This window comes from Nycticebus coucang, chromosome 15 (genome assembly GCF_027406575.1).
Source record: "Nycticebus coucang isolate mNycCou1 chromosome 15, mNycCou1.pri, whole genome shotgun sequence".
Lineage (NCBI taxonomy): Eukaryota > Metazoa > Chordata > Mammalia > Primates > Lorisidae > Nycticebus > Nycticebus coucang.
The window spans coordinates 39,378,649-39,399,901 of NC_069794.1; the positions used below are offsets into that span (position 1 = coordinate 39,378,649).

The 21,253-nt window shown below is 34.8% G+C and overlaps 1 protein-coding gene across 2 annotated transcripts in view; it reads left to right on the top strand.

Moving 5' to 3' along the window:
• DACH1 (dachshund family transcription factor 1) overlaps window positions 1–20,708 on the top strand; it is a 446,358-nt gene extending 425,650 nt beyond the window's left edge. For both annotated transcript variants that reach the window (XM_053563860.1, XM_053563861.1), the window contains one exon: window positions 17,992–20,708. In XM_053563860.1, coding sequence (XP_053419835.1) covers window positions 17,992–18,029 — 38 coding nt within the window. In that variant the 3' untranslated portion in view covers window positions 18,030–20,708. The remainder of the gene's footprint in view (window positions 1–17,991) is intronic.
• Window positions 20,709–21,253: the final 545 nt, after the last annotated feature.

Consider the following 21,253-nt stretch of genomic DNA (forward strand, 5'->3'; position numbering starts at 1 on the left):
GAAATGAAGAATGTAATTAATTGATAAATGAGGTATTGAGGATTCATGTTTTGTTGTCATACAGGGAATAGAAAGAGAAGTCCTACAATAAATACAAAAGGAAAACAGCTGTGTTTGAAATTGGTAATCCGGGAAAGAAATCCAGGCTGGTGCAAATGATGAGTCTGGCTTTGCCGATGTTGGGTTTGATGTCACAATGGACTATTCAGAGTTGTAGAGTAAGCACTTGAGTAGATACGGAGCTGGAGTTTGAATGTGGGGTCCAGACAAGGGTCACAACTTTGGACACCATTGAAAGTGACAAAACTCTTACAGTGGAAATATGGAATTTCCTTATATAAACATATTGTTTTTATAAGGCAAGGGAGGTCAAGCCACTTTTCACTTCATCCATCCCCAAAGAAAAGACAATACTACATTCGTCAAATCCAACATTGAGAAGCAAAGTGCGTTCAAATGGCTATAAGTTCATACATTTTATAACATTTTACTTTATATAACAAATGGCCTATTACTTTTTTTTTTAAATGGGGAAAACACAAGGTGGCTTTTGTAAGGCAGTTAGAAAGAAAGGATTTGAATTTTGTCTATGAGAGTGTAATAAAAATGGGATCAAAAAATTTACAGTGTTAGATTCTAATTGTGAAATTAGAATAGAGAATGATAAAAATACAAAACCATATGTTAGTTGTAAGTCATATTTTGACTTATTTATTTTGCATCTTTGTCGATTCTGCAGATTTTGCCTACGACAAAGTGTCAATTCAACTTTTGCATTAAGAGACATGTATTTTTCATGATATTGTTCCATATAGCAATATGTCAGATACCTGTCCTTTCAAGTCATCAAACCACATTGAATATAGTCATAAACAAAAAAGCAACAGTAATTCACTCTAATTGTAAGCTTTCCCCTCCACTGCATACGTATTATTTTCAGTCATTTGAACAGTGCAATGTATTCTTATTTTGATAAAGGGAAAGTAAAAGCCACACTTATTCTTTAGACTTGGTAAATAAAAAATACTCATGCAGTAGTCTTCTTCTGAATTATCACAACAAAATGCATGTCATACCAAAATAATATCAGTGTTACACTGTATTTTAAGCTTTAACAACATTGTGATTTCTTAATATGTAAGGCATTTGGTAATAAACTTATCATGTGTCTGTTTAAGGTTGCAACATTTAGAGAATGTTTATCTGAGTCTTGAACCAGTAAAGAACTGGACCTATTACAGATGCCTTCTGAAGTTGTGAACTCTTCATATAAGGGTCATAATGTTACCAAAGCCTGATGGGAAAATCTACAAGATTTGTTATTAGAGATGTAGAAATTAGTACCCTTGTAGCTATGCAAGTACATTCGTTTTCCTAACAATAAATGAAACTGATGTCTGTCCAGTTGAAATGAACATAAGAGACCAGGAATTATATGGTAAAATAGGCATTTTTGGTTGAGTAATTTGGTATTCTCCAAGAACAATAGTGAATTAGACCGAAGAGTAACATAGAGTCCCTATGGTGGGAAAATAAAGATTTTATTATAAATTGGTTTTGACATAAGCCTAGATGAGTTCCTTAAAATCATAGTGCTTCTCGAAATCTATAACCTTAATTCAGGATATAATGATCTACATGGTGACATAAGTTAATTTTATTCATGTCACAATTGCTAGTGATGGGAAAATAAGGCAATACTGACAGTAACCACAGCCATACTCAATTAATTTTAATGGAAATAGTGGCCTGTGTTACTATGACCCAGGGCAAAATTTCACAGTGGGCATGAAATATACATACATCAGCATTTATCTTATTTCTAAATATATGCACATTTATTATAATACAGTTCAAATGTTTAGTCCTAGAGTATTTGTTTATTTTTTTGTTATATTATAGAGATTTGGCAATCTTGTGGAATTTAATATATGCTGAGAACAAACTGGAACTTACAATAAACAGAAATTATTAGTCCAAAGTGCTCAGATGTTTCCAGACATTCTCCATTTTTAGCGTCAAAGACAATTTGCAAAATGCAAAAATATCTATTAGCATTGCATGTTTTTGCTGCACATTGTGTGTTATTTCAATTGCTTTCTGTTTACAAAGTATTTGGGGTCTTCCATTTGTTATTGTTTGTGGTCAGTTTGTTGATACTTTTCACAAGCAATTTGCTAAGAGTTGGGCTGTCTCCTTAGAAAATATGCAGTATGATAAAAAAAAAAAAAACAGTTTTAAATATTGCAGGATACTATATTTAACCAAAATTGATCTTGGCCATTTACCACGCCTGAATCAGAAGATCTGTGGGACATTAAATATCATTCATTAAATCATAGGTTGTCTTGTTCCTTGTTCAATTTATTATCTTTCGAGATGCTTTTAATAGACAAGTCTAGAGTATATCTTTTTCTCTTTCCCTTTTTGTTGGTTCATTAAACTGTAAGAAATCCCAGCAGTAGGAAGCTCTACAAAGCCACAGCTAGTTACCTGCCAGAGGGCAACAAGAGGTGTCATCAGATCATTATTATTCTGAGACAATAGTAATCCGAGAACTGGACGATAACAAATCATCTTCTTTATTTCTGAGAGGGCCACTATATAATCATGAAATAATATTATCAATCTCTAAGGAAAACCAGTCTCTATTTGCCATTGAATCAAAGCACCACAGAGTCATGCAAGTAAAGTTATTCCTGCTTACTGACGGAGGTGTGTGGCCTATGTGCTTGTGTGTACTATGAACAAATCTTTTAAAAGTCTGAAAATAAATATTTTGTGATTTAGAATAATTTATCCCATTAATAACAAGTCAAGTGTTCGTTTTTTGCATAATGGGGATTCAAAATTTCTTCTGGGAAGCATGTGGCTTTGTATTGCTGTTTTGCTGAAAGGCAGGCTTCTAGGAAGACTCTCAAGGTGGGATTTGGGTGGTATTTGACTTGGTGAATTTACATGAGTGATATTTGGACCTGGTGAGATCACAGGAACTGAAGTTTGGTTATCAGTCTTTTCAGTATTCCAGAAGGAAACAAACAGATATACTAAAATACTGTAACTTAAAAGAGCTAAAATATTTACCTGTAACCTTGAGCAACACATCTTTTAAAAAAATATTTACCTATGACATTGACCAACACATCTTTTTTATAAAGAAAGGACTATTAGTGATACAGAAAATTATCATGGCTTAGGCTGGGCGCAGTGGCTCACACCTGTAATCCTAGCACTACGGAAACCAAGGAGGGTGGATTGCTTGAGCTCAGGAGTTGGAGACAGCCTGAGCAAGAGTGAGGCCTCCTCTCTAAAACCAGGTGTTGTGGCAGTTGCCTGTATTCCCGGCTACTCTGAGGCAAGAGTATCACTTCAGTTGCCCAGAGTTTGAGGTTACTGTGAGCTATGACGTCCAGCACTCTACAAAGTGAAACTCGCATTAAAAAAAAAAAAAAAAAGTTTTGGCTTAAAATAACATTTATTCCACCCTGAGCAAGAGCGAGACATCCGATCTCTACTGAAAAATAGAAAAATTAGCCAGATGTTGTGGCAGATGCTTCTAGTCCCTAGCAACTCAGGAGACGGAGGCAGGAGGTTCCCTTCAACCAAGGAGTTTGTGGTTGCCGTGAGCTGGGCTACCCCCGGCATTATAGCCTGGCAAAAGAGTGAGACTATCTCAAAAAATAAATAAACACATATTTATTACCTCACAGTTTCTGTGTGTGAGGAATCTGGGAATAGCATAGCTAGATCTTCTGCTATGGGGCCCTGAGGCTGTAATAAGATGTTGGCAGGGACTGAATTCATCCCTAAACTCTACAGAGGCAGGCTCCACTTCCAAGCTAACTCGTGTGGCTGTTGGTTTGCTTCAGACCCTCAAGATGGTTGGAATGAGTGCCTAAGTTCCTTGGTGGACCTGGTTCCTTGGTGGACCTGGGCCAAAGGCCACCATCAGTTCTTTGTCACCTCGGGCTCCCCACAGGGCAGCTCAATACATGGCTGCCTGCTTCATCAGACTGAGCAAGTGAAAAGATCTAGAGAGAGTCCACCAGCAACATGGAAGTGATGGTCATTTCAGAAGCTAATCTTGAAAGTGACCTCTCATCACTTTTACCCTGTTCTCTTCATTAGAAACAAGTCACCAGGCACAACCTCCACACATAAGGAAAACGCAAAGTTGTGACCATAGGGAGCAGGGGACATTGCTGACCGTCTACGGGGATACCTACTGCAGAAACCAATGCAGAAAATAAAATTTTCAAGTTACCTGGTGAGAATGGAATCAGAGTAAGGAGTATGATGATATAGTCCAAATTTTTAATGGACTCTGGAATATATCTAAAGGTAGACCAGGGCAGTCTTAGCAAGCGGCCTCGTCCCTGGCTGGTAAAACTTTTCTGATTAACTCTGCATTTCTGGACAAATACCTTATGGATTCTCATATTCTTTGTTTAGTTGTGATATTTCCATCAAAATGTTTTCATGCCTATTTGATAGTTATTCTTCTTAATATAACCTTTCACCTCTCTGAACTGACCCCTCTGTGTTTATTTTCTAGTGCACAGAGAGCCATTTATATAATGCTTCTTATATACCAGGTTATTCTCCTCTCCTGCCTTATGGTCTAAATGACATTGATAATTTCAATACACACAAAGAACAGCTATTTCCCACGAAGGTATCATTTCTTTAGTTAAAAATTCTCAAAGTCAGTGAAAAAAATTTTGAAAGCTCACACTTCATTGAAGTTAGCTTACCATTTGTCAAGTTTAACACTAAACGGCATTTCAGTTCCATGCTGTATAAATATGTTAAATGAGACTCTAGAGATGTAGAATTTTATTCACTCACAAATATAACTTTTATTAAAGAAATAGAGCTTTTATTAAAATAACCAATATGTCATGCTATAAAAAAGGTAGAAAATGATAAACTTTAAAAAATGATGACTTTTCTCCCTCCAAATTTAGAAAGAAAATAACAAGACTCTGACAAGAGCTACCCTTTTAATTGCTACCTTTGGTTATTTTTCTTTAGAGATAACATAAATCTATTCTGAAAACTCAATTTGTTCACAAGATTGCCAGAAAAGATACAAAAGCTTGAATTTAATTGAAAGATCCCCGTTTCTCTTCTTTGCAGAGTACTATTCTGTTACACTTAAGGAATCGCTTTTCTTCTACACTTCATTCTAATTAAGCGTAGTAATTTGTCCATTCAACATTTAGATTTAGACATGCACTCAAATGATTATTTCCTTTCATCCATGTTTCTAAGTCTTCTTTCCCCTAGAAATGAATAGAAGAATGGAGAAACTGGTAAGAGATTTCCTTGTGTTTCACTTTGCAGAAATTGAGAGGTCTCACCTTCTAATCAAGACTAGGTAACCTAAATGCAAAGTACCCTCGTGCTCATGAGCTGGTACATTAACCACTTCGATGGTTTCTCGCTTCTTACTAATGACTGCTTAATTAGAAAACACATCCAAAAATACCAAAGCAAGTCTACCAGCAATATATTTTTTTCTTTATTTACAGAAACAAAACAAAACTTGAAAAGGTTTGTGCTCCATTTTGTTGTTTTTGATAAACTTTTAAAAGATAGACTAATATTTGGTTCAGACAGAGTTAAATGGAAGAGTAATTTCTTTATATCACCAAATTCTTGTCAGAATATGCAATCCTATCTCAGTAACAGGTAATAGAGTTAAGCAGACTTCGATGGCCCAATGGACAGAATCTACCTTATGTCTGAACCCTCGGTTCAGTAAGTTTCATGAATCTGATCCTGGTTTTTCTGGAGAACTCTATTAAGAAACTCATTAACCAGTTATTTCCTATCTAATATCTGAATAGAATCTCTCAAAATCTTCATTAGTTAACAGAAAACATGTTTCTTATGAGAATACTATCCACATAATCACTGAAACAGTTCACAGGACATGTGGAGAGTGTGTATGCAAGTACTTATTAAGAAATGTCTGACATTCTGATATATTGAAAATTTATTTCACTGAGACAAACTACTTTTTAAATTAGTATTTGAAGAAAAAATTTAAATTTACAAAGAAGTCCAAGAACAGTATAAAAACTGTCATCTATCCTTTATCAAGATTCATCTATTATTCATCTTTTGTCTTTACATGTTTTATCATTTTCTCTGTCTACATAATATTTTCTGAAATATTTGAGAGCAAGATTCATTCATCATGGCCCTATAATATTTACCCATACTTATTTCAGGGAGTATTTGCTAACAATAAAGATGCTTTCATATACATAAACACAGTATATTTATCAGCTCTGTAAATATTTCATTGACAACACTTTCATCTGATCTGACATGCAAATTCCAATTTTGTCGTTTGACCCAATAATGTCCTTTACAGCATTTATTTCCCTCATTACTGAATTCAAATTAGGATCACATGCTATTTTTAGTTGTCATTTCTCTTTAGTCTGTTTAATCTTGAGCATTTCCTCAGCCTTTTAAAAATAATTTATAAAATTGACATTTTTGGAGAATGCAATCTTTGTCTTAATGGAATGTTTCTCATTTTGCATCAGGTGTTTTCTCATGATCAAGTTCAGGTCATGACTTCTAAGCCAAGATACTACCCAAATGAGGCTGTGTTCTCAAGGTACCCCATCCAGCCCACATAATGTCCTTCTTCTCCTCCTTTTTGTGATGTTATTTTTGATAGTTCTTTCCAAATACTTTCATCAAGCACTTCGAGGAATCAGCCAGTGTTTAAACTGGTAGCAAAATATAAATACTATGCAATATATGCTGTTAAGGAGGTTATGGCCAGACTTTAAGCAAATTCCCTATGATAATGAAGCTTTGTACATGTTGGTGTAAGACAATAAGTTAGAGGACATAGCGTCTTCATCCTATGCAATTACATGGGACAAGAATAAGACTTAGGTTCTAGCAACACAATGTATAGGATCCTAAACTCTGTCTATCTAAGTTTAGGCCAGTCATTCATGAGTAAAACATTTTGTCAGAAGGGCTTTCGTAGCATTAAACATAGGGTTGCCCATTCCTTGTTGCATATGCAAACAGTAGATAGTTGATGATAATGATGATAGTTTTATTGATTTTGCCTGGTTGTAGTCATAGTAATATAGTTTTAGGAACATTCGGTTATTGGATATATTTGTGTTCATAGAACAACAAGGCCCAGATTTCTACCCTAATTGTGGAAGATTCTTGAATACAAAACAAAGGGTCTTTAGTACCAGTAAAGCAGGATCAGATTCCCTTTGGTAGTAAATGCCTCTTTGCCCACAGAGCATCAGCATGGTAATTGAGCCTGAAATTCTGGTAAAGGCCCTCTTCTTTAAGATCCCAACAACCAGAATATCTCATAGTAATAGGGGCTACTGTAAGCTGATATGACGGTTTAGGCAAAATATTTTGCCTAGGGCTAGAGTTGACTAAATAACTCTGAGCTTGTTAAGATTAGCCATAGCTAGGTGCAAATTTTCAAAAATTTTCATTTTCCATTCTTTAGTTCAGAGAATTACTGATCTATTTAGTTTCGAATTTAGAAAGTTTGTTTTGATGAGATCAACTTGCCCACTGAGCATCCCTTCTAGCTCGACAATTCTTCGAATCTACTTACACCTGTTTCAAGATGTCAAAGATTAGGTCTTTCCTCACTATCTGTGCTTGCCTGGCGTCTGGTACAAAGTTCCTTTTCACAGAAATGAACCTTTATTTCATTTATTTTCATTTTTATTGTCTTTGTCCTAAATGGCAGTTACAGGCATACCTTCAGGATATCATAGGTTTGGTTCCAGATCACCACTATAAAAATAAAGCAAATCACACACAGAAATGTCGTGTCTATAAAATATAAATGCTTTGGCACACTTAGAAGACAATGCTATGGCATATAAAATATTTCTATTGTAGTCTTTTAAGTGTGCCATAGCACTGTGTCTAAAAAAATAATGTATATACCTTACTTAAAAATACTTTTGTGCTAAAAAGTACCAATATCAACCTAGCATTTAGTGAATCATAGCCAATAAAACTAATGTAATATTATCAACTAAGTTTACGTAATATTCTGAAACTTTTGTTGTCATTCCAACAGTGTCCACAGCATGTATACCAGGAGTATATTTCATCTCAGAAAAACCCACTTTCTTTGCTCATCCATAAGGAGCAATTCCTTGTTTGTTCACTTTTTATCAAAAGATTGAAGCAATTCAGTCTCATCTTAAGGCTTCACTTCTAATTCTAGTTCTCTTCCTATTTCTACCACATCTATAGTTACTTCCCCCACTGAAGTCTGGAATCCCTCAAAGTCATCTATGTAGGTTGCAATCAACTTCTTCCATACTTCTGTAATGTTGATATTTTGACTTCCTTCCATGAATGACAGATGATCTTAATGGCATCTAGACTAATGAATTCTTTCTGGAAGGTTTTGAATTCACTTTGCCCAGATCCATCAGAAGAATCACTATCTATGGCAGCTATAAACCTGTGAAATGGATTTCTGAAAGAATAAGACTTGAAAATCCAAATGACTTGTTGCTCCATGGGCTGCAGAATGGATGTTCTATTAGCAGGAATGAAAACAACATTAGTTTCTGTATAAGGCTCCATCTGAGCTCTTGGGAGACTAGGTGCATTGTCAGTGGGCAGTAATATTATAAATGGAATGAATCTCTTGTTTACTGAGCAGTGATTCTCAACAGCAAGCTTAAGATATTTGGTAAGCCATGCTATAAATAGATGTGCTGTTTTCCAGGTTTTCTAGAGCACAAGCAAAGTAGACTAGCTTTAGGATTTTCAGAATAGTAAATGAGCATTAGTCTCAATTTAAAGTCATCTGCTGCAATAGCCCCTAACAGGAGAGTCAGTCTGTCCTTAGAGGCTTTGAATCCAGACACTGACTTCTCCTTTCTAGCTGGAAATCTTAGATAACATCTTATCCCAAAAGAAGGCTGTGTGTGTGTGTGTGTGTGTGTGTGTGTGTGTGTGTGTACATTGAAAATATGTTGTTTAATGTAGCTACCTTTATCAGTCATTTTATCTATTTCCTTGGATAACTTGCTGCAGCTTCTCCATAAGCATGGGCTGCTTCACCTGGCACATTTATGCTATGGAGGTAGCTTCTACCTTAGACCTCATGAGCCAGCCTCTGCTAGCTTCCAAATTTTCTTGTGAAGTTTCCTAACTTTTCTCAGCCTTCAAAGAATCAAAGAAAGTTGGGACCTTCCTCAAGATTAGGATTGGCTTTAGGAAATGTTGTGGCTGGTTGATCTTTTTATCCGGACCACTTGAACTTTCTCCGAATCAGCAGTAAGGCTATTTGGCTTTGAGCATTCACTGGAGTGTCTTTTAATATCCACGAAGAACTTTTCCTTACATTCACAACTTGACTAACTGGTGCAAGAGGCCTAGCTTTTGGTCCATCTTAGCTTTCAACATGCCGCCTTCACTAAGCTTAGTCATTTCTAGTTTTTGATTTAAGTGAGAGACATGCAACCCTTCCTTGCACCTAACACATAAAGAGGCCACTGTAGGACTTTTAATTGGCCTAATTTCAATATTACTAGGTCTTAGGGAATAGAAAATTCCAAGAAATGGGGCAGATATGGGGGGATGGATGAATGGTGGAACAGTCAGGAAATGTACAACATGTATGAATTGAGTTCTTTGTGTTCTTTGGGTACAGTTCATGGAGCCAATGGCACTAGAAACATCAAAGATCACTTCTAATCGCAAGTTACCATGACAGATATAATAATAATTTTAAAATGTGAAACATCATGGGAGTTTTCAAAATGTGACCCAGAGACACAAAGGGAGCACTTGATACAGGGATGCCCCCAACTTTGAATGTATAAAATACGCAGTATCTGCAAAGCACAATGAAATGAAGCAAGTAAGTGGTGCGTTATCCACTTGTGTATTACAGCTTTAGATAACCTCTTGTTCTCAGAACGTATTTAGACTAGCCTGTATTCTGTCATGTACTTTATTGGAAAAGAGCTGAAAAATATAGAAAAGCAGTTCTTGTTTATAAAGCACTTTACTTCCTATCAGCCTTATAATAAAATATATTATCTACTCTGATTTCAGGTAAAATGGGGTCATGTTGGTACTAGGTAGTTCGTTACCTATTGCTTATGTGTGCATATTTGGATTGTACAGACAGACTGCCTTAGTTGTTGTGTTTCCCTAAGTAAGTCTATGCCTGTTCTCTAAAACAGCATCAGGTACGAGTGGATGAAGGGTATGTAAGAGATGGGAGGTCTGGTCCTCTCTTACCTTTACTCTAGTGTGTGAGTTTCAGGTTCTCCAGCTGTAATCTTGACTTAAAAAAAAAAAATTCAAAATCTGTTGCAACTTTTCCAGTTTTTACTTTTTAAGTATATTTGAATGCAACCTTGACTATATTAGTATCCAAACTTTTGGAAACCACTTATACTGTTATTATCAGCATTTCATGAGAAGAAATGATATTTACTTTAGTATCCTCTTACAAATGGGCCTGAGCTGAACATCAATCTCTCTTAAAATATTTCTCATGTTAAATGTAGACTTTGTGTCTCTACTTCTTTGCTTTAGCAGTAGCAGAATGTTCTTACTCTAAATATAAAATTATAAAAAAAGTAAGAAACAACATTTTCTTTAATTAGCTTCTTCCTCTGGGGGTTTTAGAAGAGGGGTTATGACTTGACAAAGATCCTTCCCATCTGTTCTTGTTTGTTTGCTTTTATTTTGACTTCCTTTCCTTGTCTTATCCAGTATCACATGAATCATTAACATTTGTTTTCATCACTTGTTTTGGTTTCCTTTCCTCCACATGATTAAGACATTATGTTGAGAGAGACTCAGGGCTAATATATTTTACATTAACCAGAGATTCTTTAAGTAAATATTAAACTTCCTAGATATATGATCCTATACCTCTTCCCCCCACTATGTTAATATTCTCCTCAGCTCTGGGATAGTGAGACATATGCACATCCAACTGTTTTGTGAAAACAGCAAACGTCATTAGATTACAAGAGTTTGAATATAAGTTTTGCACAGAAGACATTTTTAATAAAGCTACTCACTAACAGGAAATGCAATTTATTAAACCCTTTGTGCAAAAGACATGTTAGAGATCCTTGTGGATATTCATGAGGGAATTCTATTCAAAACTGGAATATACATATGTCTTTTTGCATATTATGTGATATATTTCACTAGCAAACTCCCTTGTTAATGATTCTGCATAATTTTCACATAGTGAATGAATTATATTTTTGCTGTCACCCAGCTAAGCAATTTGAAATTGTTCCAATTTCTATGCCATCTTCTCGCATAAAATCTTGTTGTACAACATGATTGGTATCAAACAAACTTCACTAATTTTTAAAAGAAATGATCAAACTATTCGGTACTCTAGTTTTTATATATGGAATAAAAGCTAGTTTTATGTCTGTCTATATGTATGAAACATTTCAAATAATTACATATAATAATGTATACAAAAGCAATAAACTAAATAAACGAACGCAGAACAAAACTAAAAAGTTGGTGACAGAACCTTCATTTCTCTATCCAGAAAAATCTTTATTTTCCATGAGGAAAAATAAGGGGTAGAGCTTAAGGCAGATAATAAAGTAATACATAGAATCCATATAGTTATTGGGTGTGATTTGATCAACCCTAATATTAAAATCTGAAATCCATTTTTACAACAAATTAAAATTTTATTTAATTTAGCCTCTGTATATCTAAATCTGCACAATTGCAAACAGCATGCAAATAGTCACACCTGCAGTAAACTACTCAGTGATCTAGAGCCTTTCTTACACACCAAATTATAGCTGTGAGCATCAAATCATTATGAACTTTGAAACTATTAGGAATTTGTAATTTAAATAGTTTCTCTCAACCCCTACTCCCAAATGCTTTTAATTAGAACAGACTTTTTAATTAAGTACTCCCATGCACAAAGTTGAGCTTGATGATTTTCCTGTCATATCAACCTCCCCTACAAAAGCAAACAATGATTGTGTTAAAGGAAAGTATTTTCTCCAAAACAAGGCTGTAACAAGGCTGCTTTCAAATTGTTCAAGTGTGGCCCTGCAGACTAAAGGGAAGCTCTACCCCTAAGAAGACAGCAAAGATCAGAACCAGGAGGCAGTGAGGCAAGTGTCACTGTGGCTCATAGGAGTCAGCCCACAGCAGGTGTCAGAGACATCATAATTCCTCCTCTGATGGTCCAGTTGCTTATCAGAGAAAAAGTGATACAGCAGCCTGGTGTGAAATGTGGCTTCACTCAAAATATCAAATCGCTACACTCCAATTAGTGATTCTGTGAAAACGTGACATTCAGCTGGGTGTAGGGACTCACACCTATAAGCCTAGTACTCTGGGAGGCTGATGCTGGAGGATTCCTTGAGCTCAGGAGTTCGAGACCAGCCTGATAATGAAAGTGAGACCCTATTTCTACTAAAAATAGAAAAACTAGCCAGGTCTTAGGGTGTGCTCGTGTAGTCTCAGCTACTCGGAAAGCTAAGGCAGGAAGATCACTTGAACCAAGGAGTTTGAGGTTGCAGTGAGCCAAGATGATGCCACAGTACTCTACCCAGAGCAACAAAGGGAGACTCTGTCTCAAAAATAAATAGATTAATTAATTAAAATATAAGAAAGAGAAACATCTGACACTTACCGTCTTTGAGCCTTAATAACTTTATTTGTATAAGGCACTATTTTGTTGATTCATTGGAAAGTTGATTCTTAATATATAGCACCTTGAACATAATAAGTGCTCAGTTTAGCTTTAATGACTATAAATCATCATTGCATTATTGTCAGTGCATTTGATCTTGTAAGTTAAGCTTTTATCCATTTATAATATCAGGGAATAATTGTTTGGTAAACCTGGTTCAGCATCAGGAGCTGAGGAAATGTATTTTGTCTTTGGCCAATATATGAAGACATTAAAAAAAAAAATCAAACGATGTGGGAACTGGAGGGCAGCTGCAAGATTACTAGTTAGGGGGTAAGTATGAATTACAAAGAGCAACATTTAAAACAAAAAGTATGAACAAGCCCTCTGAATTTCTAGATGCAAACAGCATACCTTTGACTAACTGGGCCTCAGCCATGGAAACACTCCAGGGATTCCAACAATCTTGTTTTTGCAGCTCATTTTTGCAAGGCCTTCTGTATGGCCTCATGGCTTCTCTTGCCGTTTGAAAAGTCATGAAAAGAGAGAGTATTGGAACAATTATTATACTCATATAGCATAAAAACCTGGCACAGTTTAGATTATGGCTCCACATATCCTGCTCAGGACCTTTGCAATTCACTTTTTCTTTCAGATAGTTTGTTATCAGATGCCTGAGACAGAACTGCAGCCCCATAAGTAAGAGGCCTGTTGTTAGCTGTCTGGGTATGTCCATAGACAACTATTTACTGTGGGTTGCAGGGCCAATGTCACTTCTCTGGAAGAATATAAAAATTGTATTCCTACAAACTTTTAATTATTAACAGGTATGTTTCAATAAAGATGGCAAAATTAACAATAATTGCTTTTAAAGCCAAGTGCCACACATGAAGGAAGAGGGACTCCAGGGTCTATCTATGCCACTTCATTTTCTGTCTTCAATTGATTCAAAAGCAGACCATGGTTATTAATCATAGAGAAATCCCTTCCTGTGGCAGGTGGGGTCTATTTTCTAGCTGACATCTTTTATGCTTGATGCATCCATCCATCTGTTAGGATCATTCGTTAAAATTCAATACAAGATGTATTTATTAAAAGTGGAATTAAAATAGTTCAGATACTGAGCATGGGAATAAAAGGTATATAATTTTTATAAATGTATTTTATATATGACTCTTGGTAAAGATGCTCACAAAATAATTACTACTAGTACATTTTAAAAATCAGTGAAATTTTATTTTAAAATTTACTTTCAGAAAAACTTTAAAATTTCTAACATGCTAATAATTTTTTTTATTTTTATGTATTTATTTATTTTTGCAATTTTTGCCCAGGGCCGGGTTTGAACCCACCACCTCCGGTATATGGGGCCAGTGCCCTACTCCTTTGAGCCACAGGCACTGCCCCAACACTAATAATTTTTAATACGTAGACACATTAATTAATTCTTTTCTTCAATAGTTTCATCTTTGGGCCACATTAAAACTTTTAATGCTGGCTCGGAGCCTGTAGCTCAGCAGCTAGGGCACCAGCCACAGACACCGGAGCTGGCGGGTTCGAACCCAGTCCATCTGGGCCTGCCAAACAACTATGACAACTACAACAACAAAATAGCCGGGTGTTGTGGCGGGTACCTGTAGTCCCAGATACTTGGGAGGCTGAGGCAAGAGAATTGCTTAAGCCCAAGAGTTTGAGGTTGCTGTGAGCTGTGATGCCACAGCACTCTACCACGGGTGACATAGTAAACTCTGCCTCAAAAAAAAAAAAAATTTTTTTTAATGCAAGAATGATGCATTCTCATTCTAATACTGCAGCAGAGATGGCTGCTGTTTCCATGGGTCTCACCAGGTGGCTTACCTGATCTTCAAAGTGAGATAAGTGATATGGAGTTAACTTTTAGTGTGCATGTTTTGGGGAATAAACAGTGGAGCTCTATTTGCAAAAGTCACTAGGAGAGGACAGAAGAATACATGGGGAGGGAGAGAGGACTGTCTTCTAGGATTCTGGAAGAAAGGACAGGCCTGAATATTCCAGCTCAGTAAAAAGCTTAGTGTGTTATAGAATTAAAAGCAAGAGGTGGTCACTCATTGAAGGGGAAATGGTTAAAAAATAAGACAGGAGAGGAAAACCATTACTAATTTATGGGTCACCTTGTAGATTATGTTAAAGAATTTGACTAGTATTGTAAATGTGAATCTTTTAAAACAATTATTCAGAGTTAATTGATTATTTGCCTATGTCCACTCTTTGCCCCTACATTCCTTCTACTTTGTATACTATAGAACTCACAGAAGATTATAAAACTATTTTTTAAACCTTAATTGCTTTTCTTTAACATACGGAGATTTAACACATCCATAGGGAGCACTGAAATGTTAATTGTGAGCAAATTATTTTCCACAGGGTTTATAAAGGACCTAAGTTAATGGAATTTGAAATGTTAGCGAAGTTGAGAAGGTCTGTCTTCTCACTAATCCTAGGAAATTGTGTATTTTTTAAAACTAGGAATAGGAATGATATGCTTGATATAACTGAATACATGATAGAAAGCATGGGATAATTGAAAAGAGAACAATTTAGAGACTAAGAATTAGAAGAAAGCTTTGATAAAAGCGTCATCCCTCTTCCGCTTTGGTTACTTCTATATTCTCTTTTACTAGATTTTAAAAAATGAACCTTCCTTTATGTAGTGGAAATTATTAGAATCAAAATTATCATTAAAAATGTCCATTTTTTACCTGGGTAGTGGTAAATATATAAAAAGGCTGACATTTTTAGTTTATTTTTATAATATTAAGTTTATTAGTCTTATTTACTGAGTAACTGAAACTCCTTCTAAGATGAAACCAGGAATATTTATTTATTAGTACCAGCATGTAATGTAAGTGAAAAGGCATAGTTTTGTCCCACATGTGAGTGTAATCAAGCTAAGCAAACAGAAGAAATCAGACCAAATGCCATGCAAAAACAAGAAATAGTTCAAACTATGTTACTATGGTACCGCTGCAGTTATACTCAGGAAGATATGAAAATTATATGGGTTCGAGACTGACTTTGTTAAAGGCTTTATTTAGGGGCTTTCTGTCTTTATTTAATATGACAGTGGTTACTGCTTAGCTATAGTAATATTTAGTATCAATGAGGAACTATAGTTGTGAACCAAAGGAGGTCAGACATGTTTAGACTAACTCAGGAGATCAGCACAGCATGTCCTAAGTCATTGTCTCGTATTAGAGTTCAATTGGATTAATAATATGTTTTCATCGACTAATCTTACACCTTATACCCAAAGGAATGTGCTGTATTACAGGGAGCAGATTTTCACTGTGCTCATTGTATGCTCCAACTGTTAAGAATAACCATGATATATGATTGCTGAACTGAAAAACAAAAGGTATTTAGAGGCTTTTGGGTCATTGTTAACATTATCATCAAAATAGGACTCAATTAAATTTTAGAGGGGCAATTAGCATTGGACACAACTTATTAGAAATTAGCCAGTCTGAGACTAATCTCAGGGACATTCCTGACCCTGGTAAGGGAAAATGGGAGGTTTGGGATGGTATTGATACAATAATTTAAATATACTAATAGTGAAACCTCCATAGTTGACCACCTCCGTACATTGACCAACTGTGTATGCGGACCTTTTCATTGTAGTCTCTTGGGTGGTCAACTTACAGAAGTTCTACGGTATACATATATGCAATATGTACTCTGTGTAGACAGCACGAGGCCTATCTCTGATTAATTAACTTGTTAAACGCATTGAGTGTGTGTACAGTGGTTCCTCCTTATCTACAGTTTTGTGTTTTGCAGTTTCAGTTACCTGCCCATCAACTGTAGGTTGGAAATATTACAGTATTCACATACTTTTATTACATCATATTGTTATAGTTATTCTATTTTATTATTAGTTATTATTGTCAATCTTATTGTGCCTCATTTATACATTAAACTTTATCATAGGTATATACGTGTAGAAAAACAGTATATACAGGACATGGTACTGCCTGGGGTTTCAGGCTTCCACCAGGTGGAGTAGAACTCATCCCCCACGAATCAGAGAGGACTCTTGTATATGAGAGATGCTTGGAATAAATCAATAAGCAAAACAAAGAGAGTTTTCTGTCATCCTGGAAGTAGTATTACAACCCTACAAATTAAGTGAAGGTAAAACACGAGATAGAATATGGAATTTGTGCACACTTACATTTCTATGAAGTAAAATGATTTAACATCTATAGTTGTAGGCTCCTTAATGATTATTATATTTACTATAGACTGTGTAAATGCACTTACTTAGCTTACTGGTGAATATGAGATCTGCAGATATTTAGACCATCATTTGTTGAATCCACTGTGAGTTATTTATGCTCCGATATATTTTAGCTCTTTAGATAATCAGTCTGCAAACATTTGTGTGGCAATATATACTTTTCAAAGTTTGGAAGTTTTCTTTCTGTGATTGTTTTACGTTCTACTATAGATGTCATAACTTGAAATTCAGACATATTTCACACAAATAGATTCAAAGTTTATCCTACCTCAAAAAGTGGACAGTGTAAAGGGTAATACATTTAAAGAACAGGCATATGTTTTGTTTTAGGTTTTTCATTTTCCATTTCTTATTTCTGCTTCATTCAAATGGGTTTATCCATATGTCTGAGACCTGACTTCCTTTTCTTTTTCATATAGTGATATGTTCCTTCATTGGTAATAGTTAAGTAATATACAATATTTATATCTTAGCCTTTAATTTTGTCACTTCAAGAGGTAAAGGTTATAGCTCATTGATAGCGATGAAATAATTGATGTGGCTTTTATATATATAATAGCAACAAACATGCTCAATAGATACATTGCATCCTATATTTAACAGCGCTCAGGAGTAAGACGAGCGTTCAGTCTTTCCTGACGAAGATACACCTGAGTGCATTCAGAGAAAATTTGGTTCTGCAAGCTTGGAGGAAGTGATTGTTATTCAACAGAAATCAGCTAGCTTTGCATATCAGTAAAATACACACACATACTCTTATGTATTTTCTGAGTGCTCTGGAACTGATATCAAAATAGCAAATATATATTTATGAGAACTATAAATGGTGTATTCCTTTCAGTCATATGAACACAATATAATTATGAAATTAACTTTGAGTTTCTGTGGAAAATGTTAACTTCCTAAGCTAGTGAAGATAGAATAAAACCCCAAATTTTGTTTCAGGCTACCTAGTTTTTATATCCACATTCGTACCCCAAGTACCATGCCATTAATTATCTTTATTGCTCATTTTTAGATGGAAGACTGTATTTGAAAACTACTGTCATGTACTGAATCTTTCCTGTTGAAGAAATCCATGTTAAAGAGTGTCGCAGTCACATGTTTGTCGTGGGAAAGTTCGGGAAAAAAATAAAGTCCTTTTGATGGGAACTTCCTCAATTTTGTGTATTATTGTTCTTTGAAAGTTAAGTATTCTACAAAAAAAAAAAAATTCTCCATTGATTTTCACCCGTGGTTCATACCAGAGACCTGAGAATGTTTGTAAATGTACAAGTATCAAACTTCTTACAGATAACTGCAACTTGCTGCTGGACACTTGTCTACAGAGTCAAAGGCAGGTCTACATGAGACCTGGCTTCTTTTTTAATGGAATGAACCATTTTCCTCTTCTGAAAATTCTGTATCTGAGCACATCAAGAGACTCTTATAGCAGTGGTTACCCAGACTTACAGAATTACGTCCTCCTGAAACCAGCAAGAACATTTGGAAATGAAAATGTAGGGGGCATAGAGGATTTTGAAAAAATAAATAAATAAATAAAGAGTAATATTCTGTTACATTCGATTTTAAACTCTCTAATTGTGAGGTTTCTCCAATGATTTTTTTCACATACTTTCCAAAAGACCAACAAATGGATGTTGACAACCACACAATGAAATAACATTCTGCATATCTGAAAAGAAGCATTGACTATAAGCCAAAAGGTTTCACTGAAGGTCTTTTTTTTCCTTGAGAATAAAAAAATATATATATATATAAATGTAACATGTTTTCATTCCAAACTGGTAGTGGTATATAGAATTAAAGATAATAATGTTGCTTCTTATTCAAGCTGTTGGTCATATGTACAGTATATAAACATAAAACACACAAGGAAGGTATTATGTATGCAGTAGTATACTAGAGTTTAGGAAAATGAAAATTTTAGAAAATATGTTTTGTCACCCTGTTGGTCAGAAAGACGTCTTTCTGGTTTTAACGCATGCAGGCATGTAAATATTTGTCTGGAGTCACAGTATTAATGAATGAGATCCCAAGCATCTGGTGACATCGGAATCTGTGTCAGCCACTTTTATTTGTATATTGAACCCTAGTTAGTGCCCCAAACAACACCATTGATAATGGATTGTGGCTAAACAGTAAATCAAAACACCAGAAATATTTTTATATGTTAATGTCATATTATGTTAACGTTGCTGAAAATGAAACCTAACAAACCCTTGATGTACCAGTCCAATATCATGTAGCACTGAGTGAAAAATAAAGTTAAAATGTGTTGTTCTTCCCACCCTGGTCAGGGGGAAGGGTGGCTATGTGTTATTTTCACTGTCTTTTTGAAAGTTACAGTATGTGTTTTCACTTTTGTGCAGATAACTGGAAGTAAAGCCGAAACAGTGCTTCTTACACACTAAAGTTACCTTCTCTTTGTTTTTACATGTCTGGAGTTAACACCTTTTAAGAGTGACATGAATGAGTACAGTGACTGTACCTTTCGTGATTTTTTTTCTGTCATCTTAAAAGTTTATAATCATAACATTATTTATTACCATAAAACAGCAAAATCTTAAATGTCTAAGAAAACTAGCTTAAAATGCTTAAAGATAGTTTCAATTGGGTATTAATTATTTGGTTAAGAAAAATATAACATAGATACTCATAGCACTTAGCTTCTATACCTTGTAGGTCTTCCTTTCAATACTGGAACATAATTATTTTGTGTAGCTCACTATTAACTGGCTAAGTCCATTTTTAATTAAAAGGTTAAATGTACAATTCCTATTTTAGCTTGCTTTAAAAGGGAGCAATATTTTTATTTAAAGTATTGTTAGTAAACGCTTTGTAGAAACTTGGTTTCCTCAGTATAGTTTTTACATAGCCATCTTTTGTTGTTTGAGCACAGGAGATTCTATTCCCTAGTTATGTGCATTTTTCCCTCTAGATGCAGTCTTTAAAGGATTTCAACACTTAAAATTGGATGGACTTGTGGCAAGCATTTGAATCATACATTTTTTGAAAGATTTTTTAAAAAGCCTACAACTTACATGTGTAGTAGAATCAGCCATTGCTCTGCTCCTGGCATAGAGTCACCTGTTAAGTGGGTTAAATAGTTTTAAAAAATACACACTTTCAAGAACTTTGAGAATGCTTTAGTGTTTGGTTTGACATAAAAGGAAATTTTAGCAAGTATTAAAGAGAAAAGCTATCAGCTGTATGTTAAGAGAGACTCTTACTAACACGTTGTAAATATTACAGTTCATGAAATGTTATTGTTAAGTCTATAACTTAATTTTTCTCCCTTTTTAGTTATACAGGTTGGTGTGGAAATTTGTATTTTGGCCTAAGCAAGTAAAATTGTGCCCATTTTATGGTTTCCATGCTTTTATAATCCTAAAAATTATTAATGTCTCTAGTTGTTCTATATGATAACCACATTTGTGCTCTATGCAAGCCCTTGGAACAGAACATACTCATCTTCATGTAGGACCTATGAAAATTGTCTATTTTTATCTATATATTTAAAGTTTTCTAAAAATGATAAAAGGTTATTACGAATTTTGTTGTACAAAATCTGTACAAAAATCTGTTTTTACATCATAATGCAAGAATTGGAAATTTTTCTATGGTAGCCTAGTTATTTGAGCCTGGTTTCAATGTGAGAACCACGTTTACTGTTATTGTATTTAATTTTCCTTTTCTTTTCAACAATCTCCTAATAAAACTGTCTGAAATCTCCCTGTGACTTTATTTACAGTTTGTCTTTATTAAATTCTGTGAAATGCATAGCATTGAAGGAATATTTACTTTCTAATGGGAGGCATCTAAAAACAACATAAGTCAGCTCTTTGCAATGCAAGGGGAACAATGCTCGATGATTTTATTTAACATGCAACTGCTTCTTTCTCTAATATGAATTACTGTGGTGAAAAACATCATAAAAGCACACTCTGTAGTTATTGTTTAACAAGCAGATTTTCCATATTTTGTTTCTTGCCAGCTAAGCAAACTGCCCACATATACATGATTTATTTATGTACATTTCCCAGTTTATGAAGCTGTTATTTGTACCTTTTTCCTTTATATTCTTATATTCCCATGATTCTTATTTCACAAAGCTTTGTGCTGAATAATGTAAAGTAGACATGTTGATGGAACTAAATATATTATTCCCATATCTATGTGAGTGTAGATATGTAACGCGAGCTTAGTGTTTTGCTTCTGATCTCTATCATTGGAAAAAATGCCTTTAGAAACTTTGAAATTACAATATCCTTTGCTAA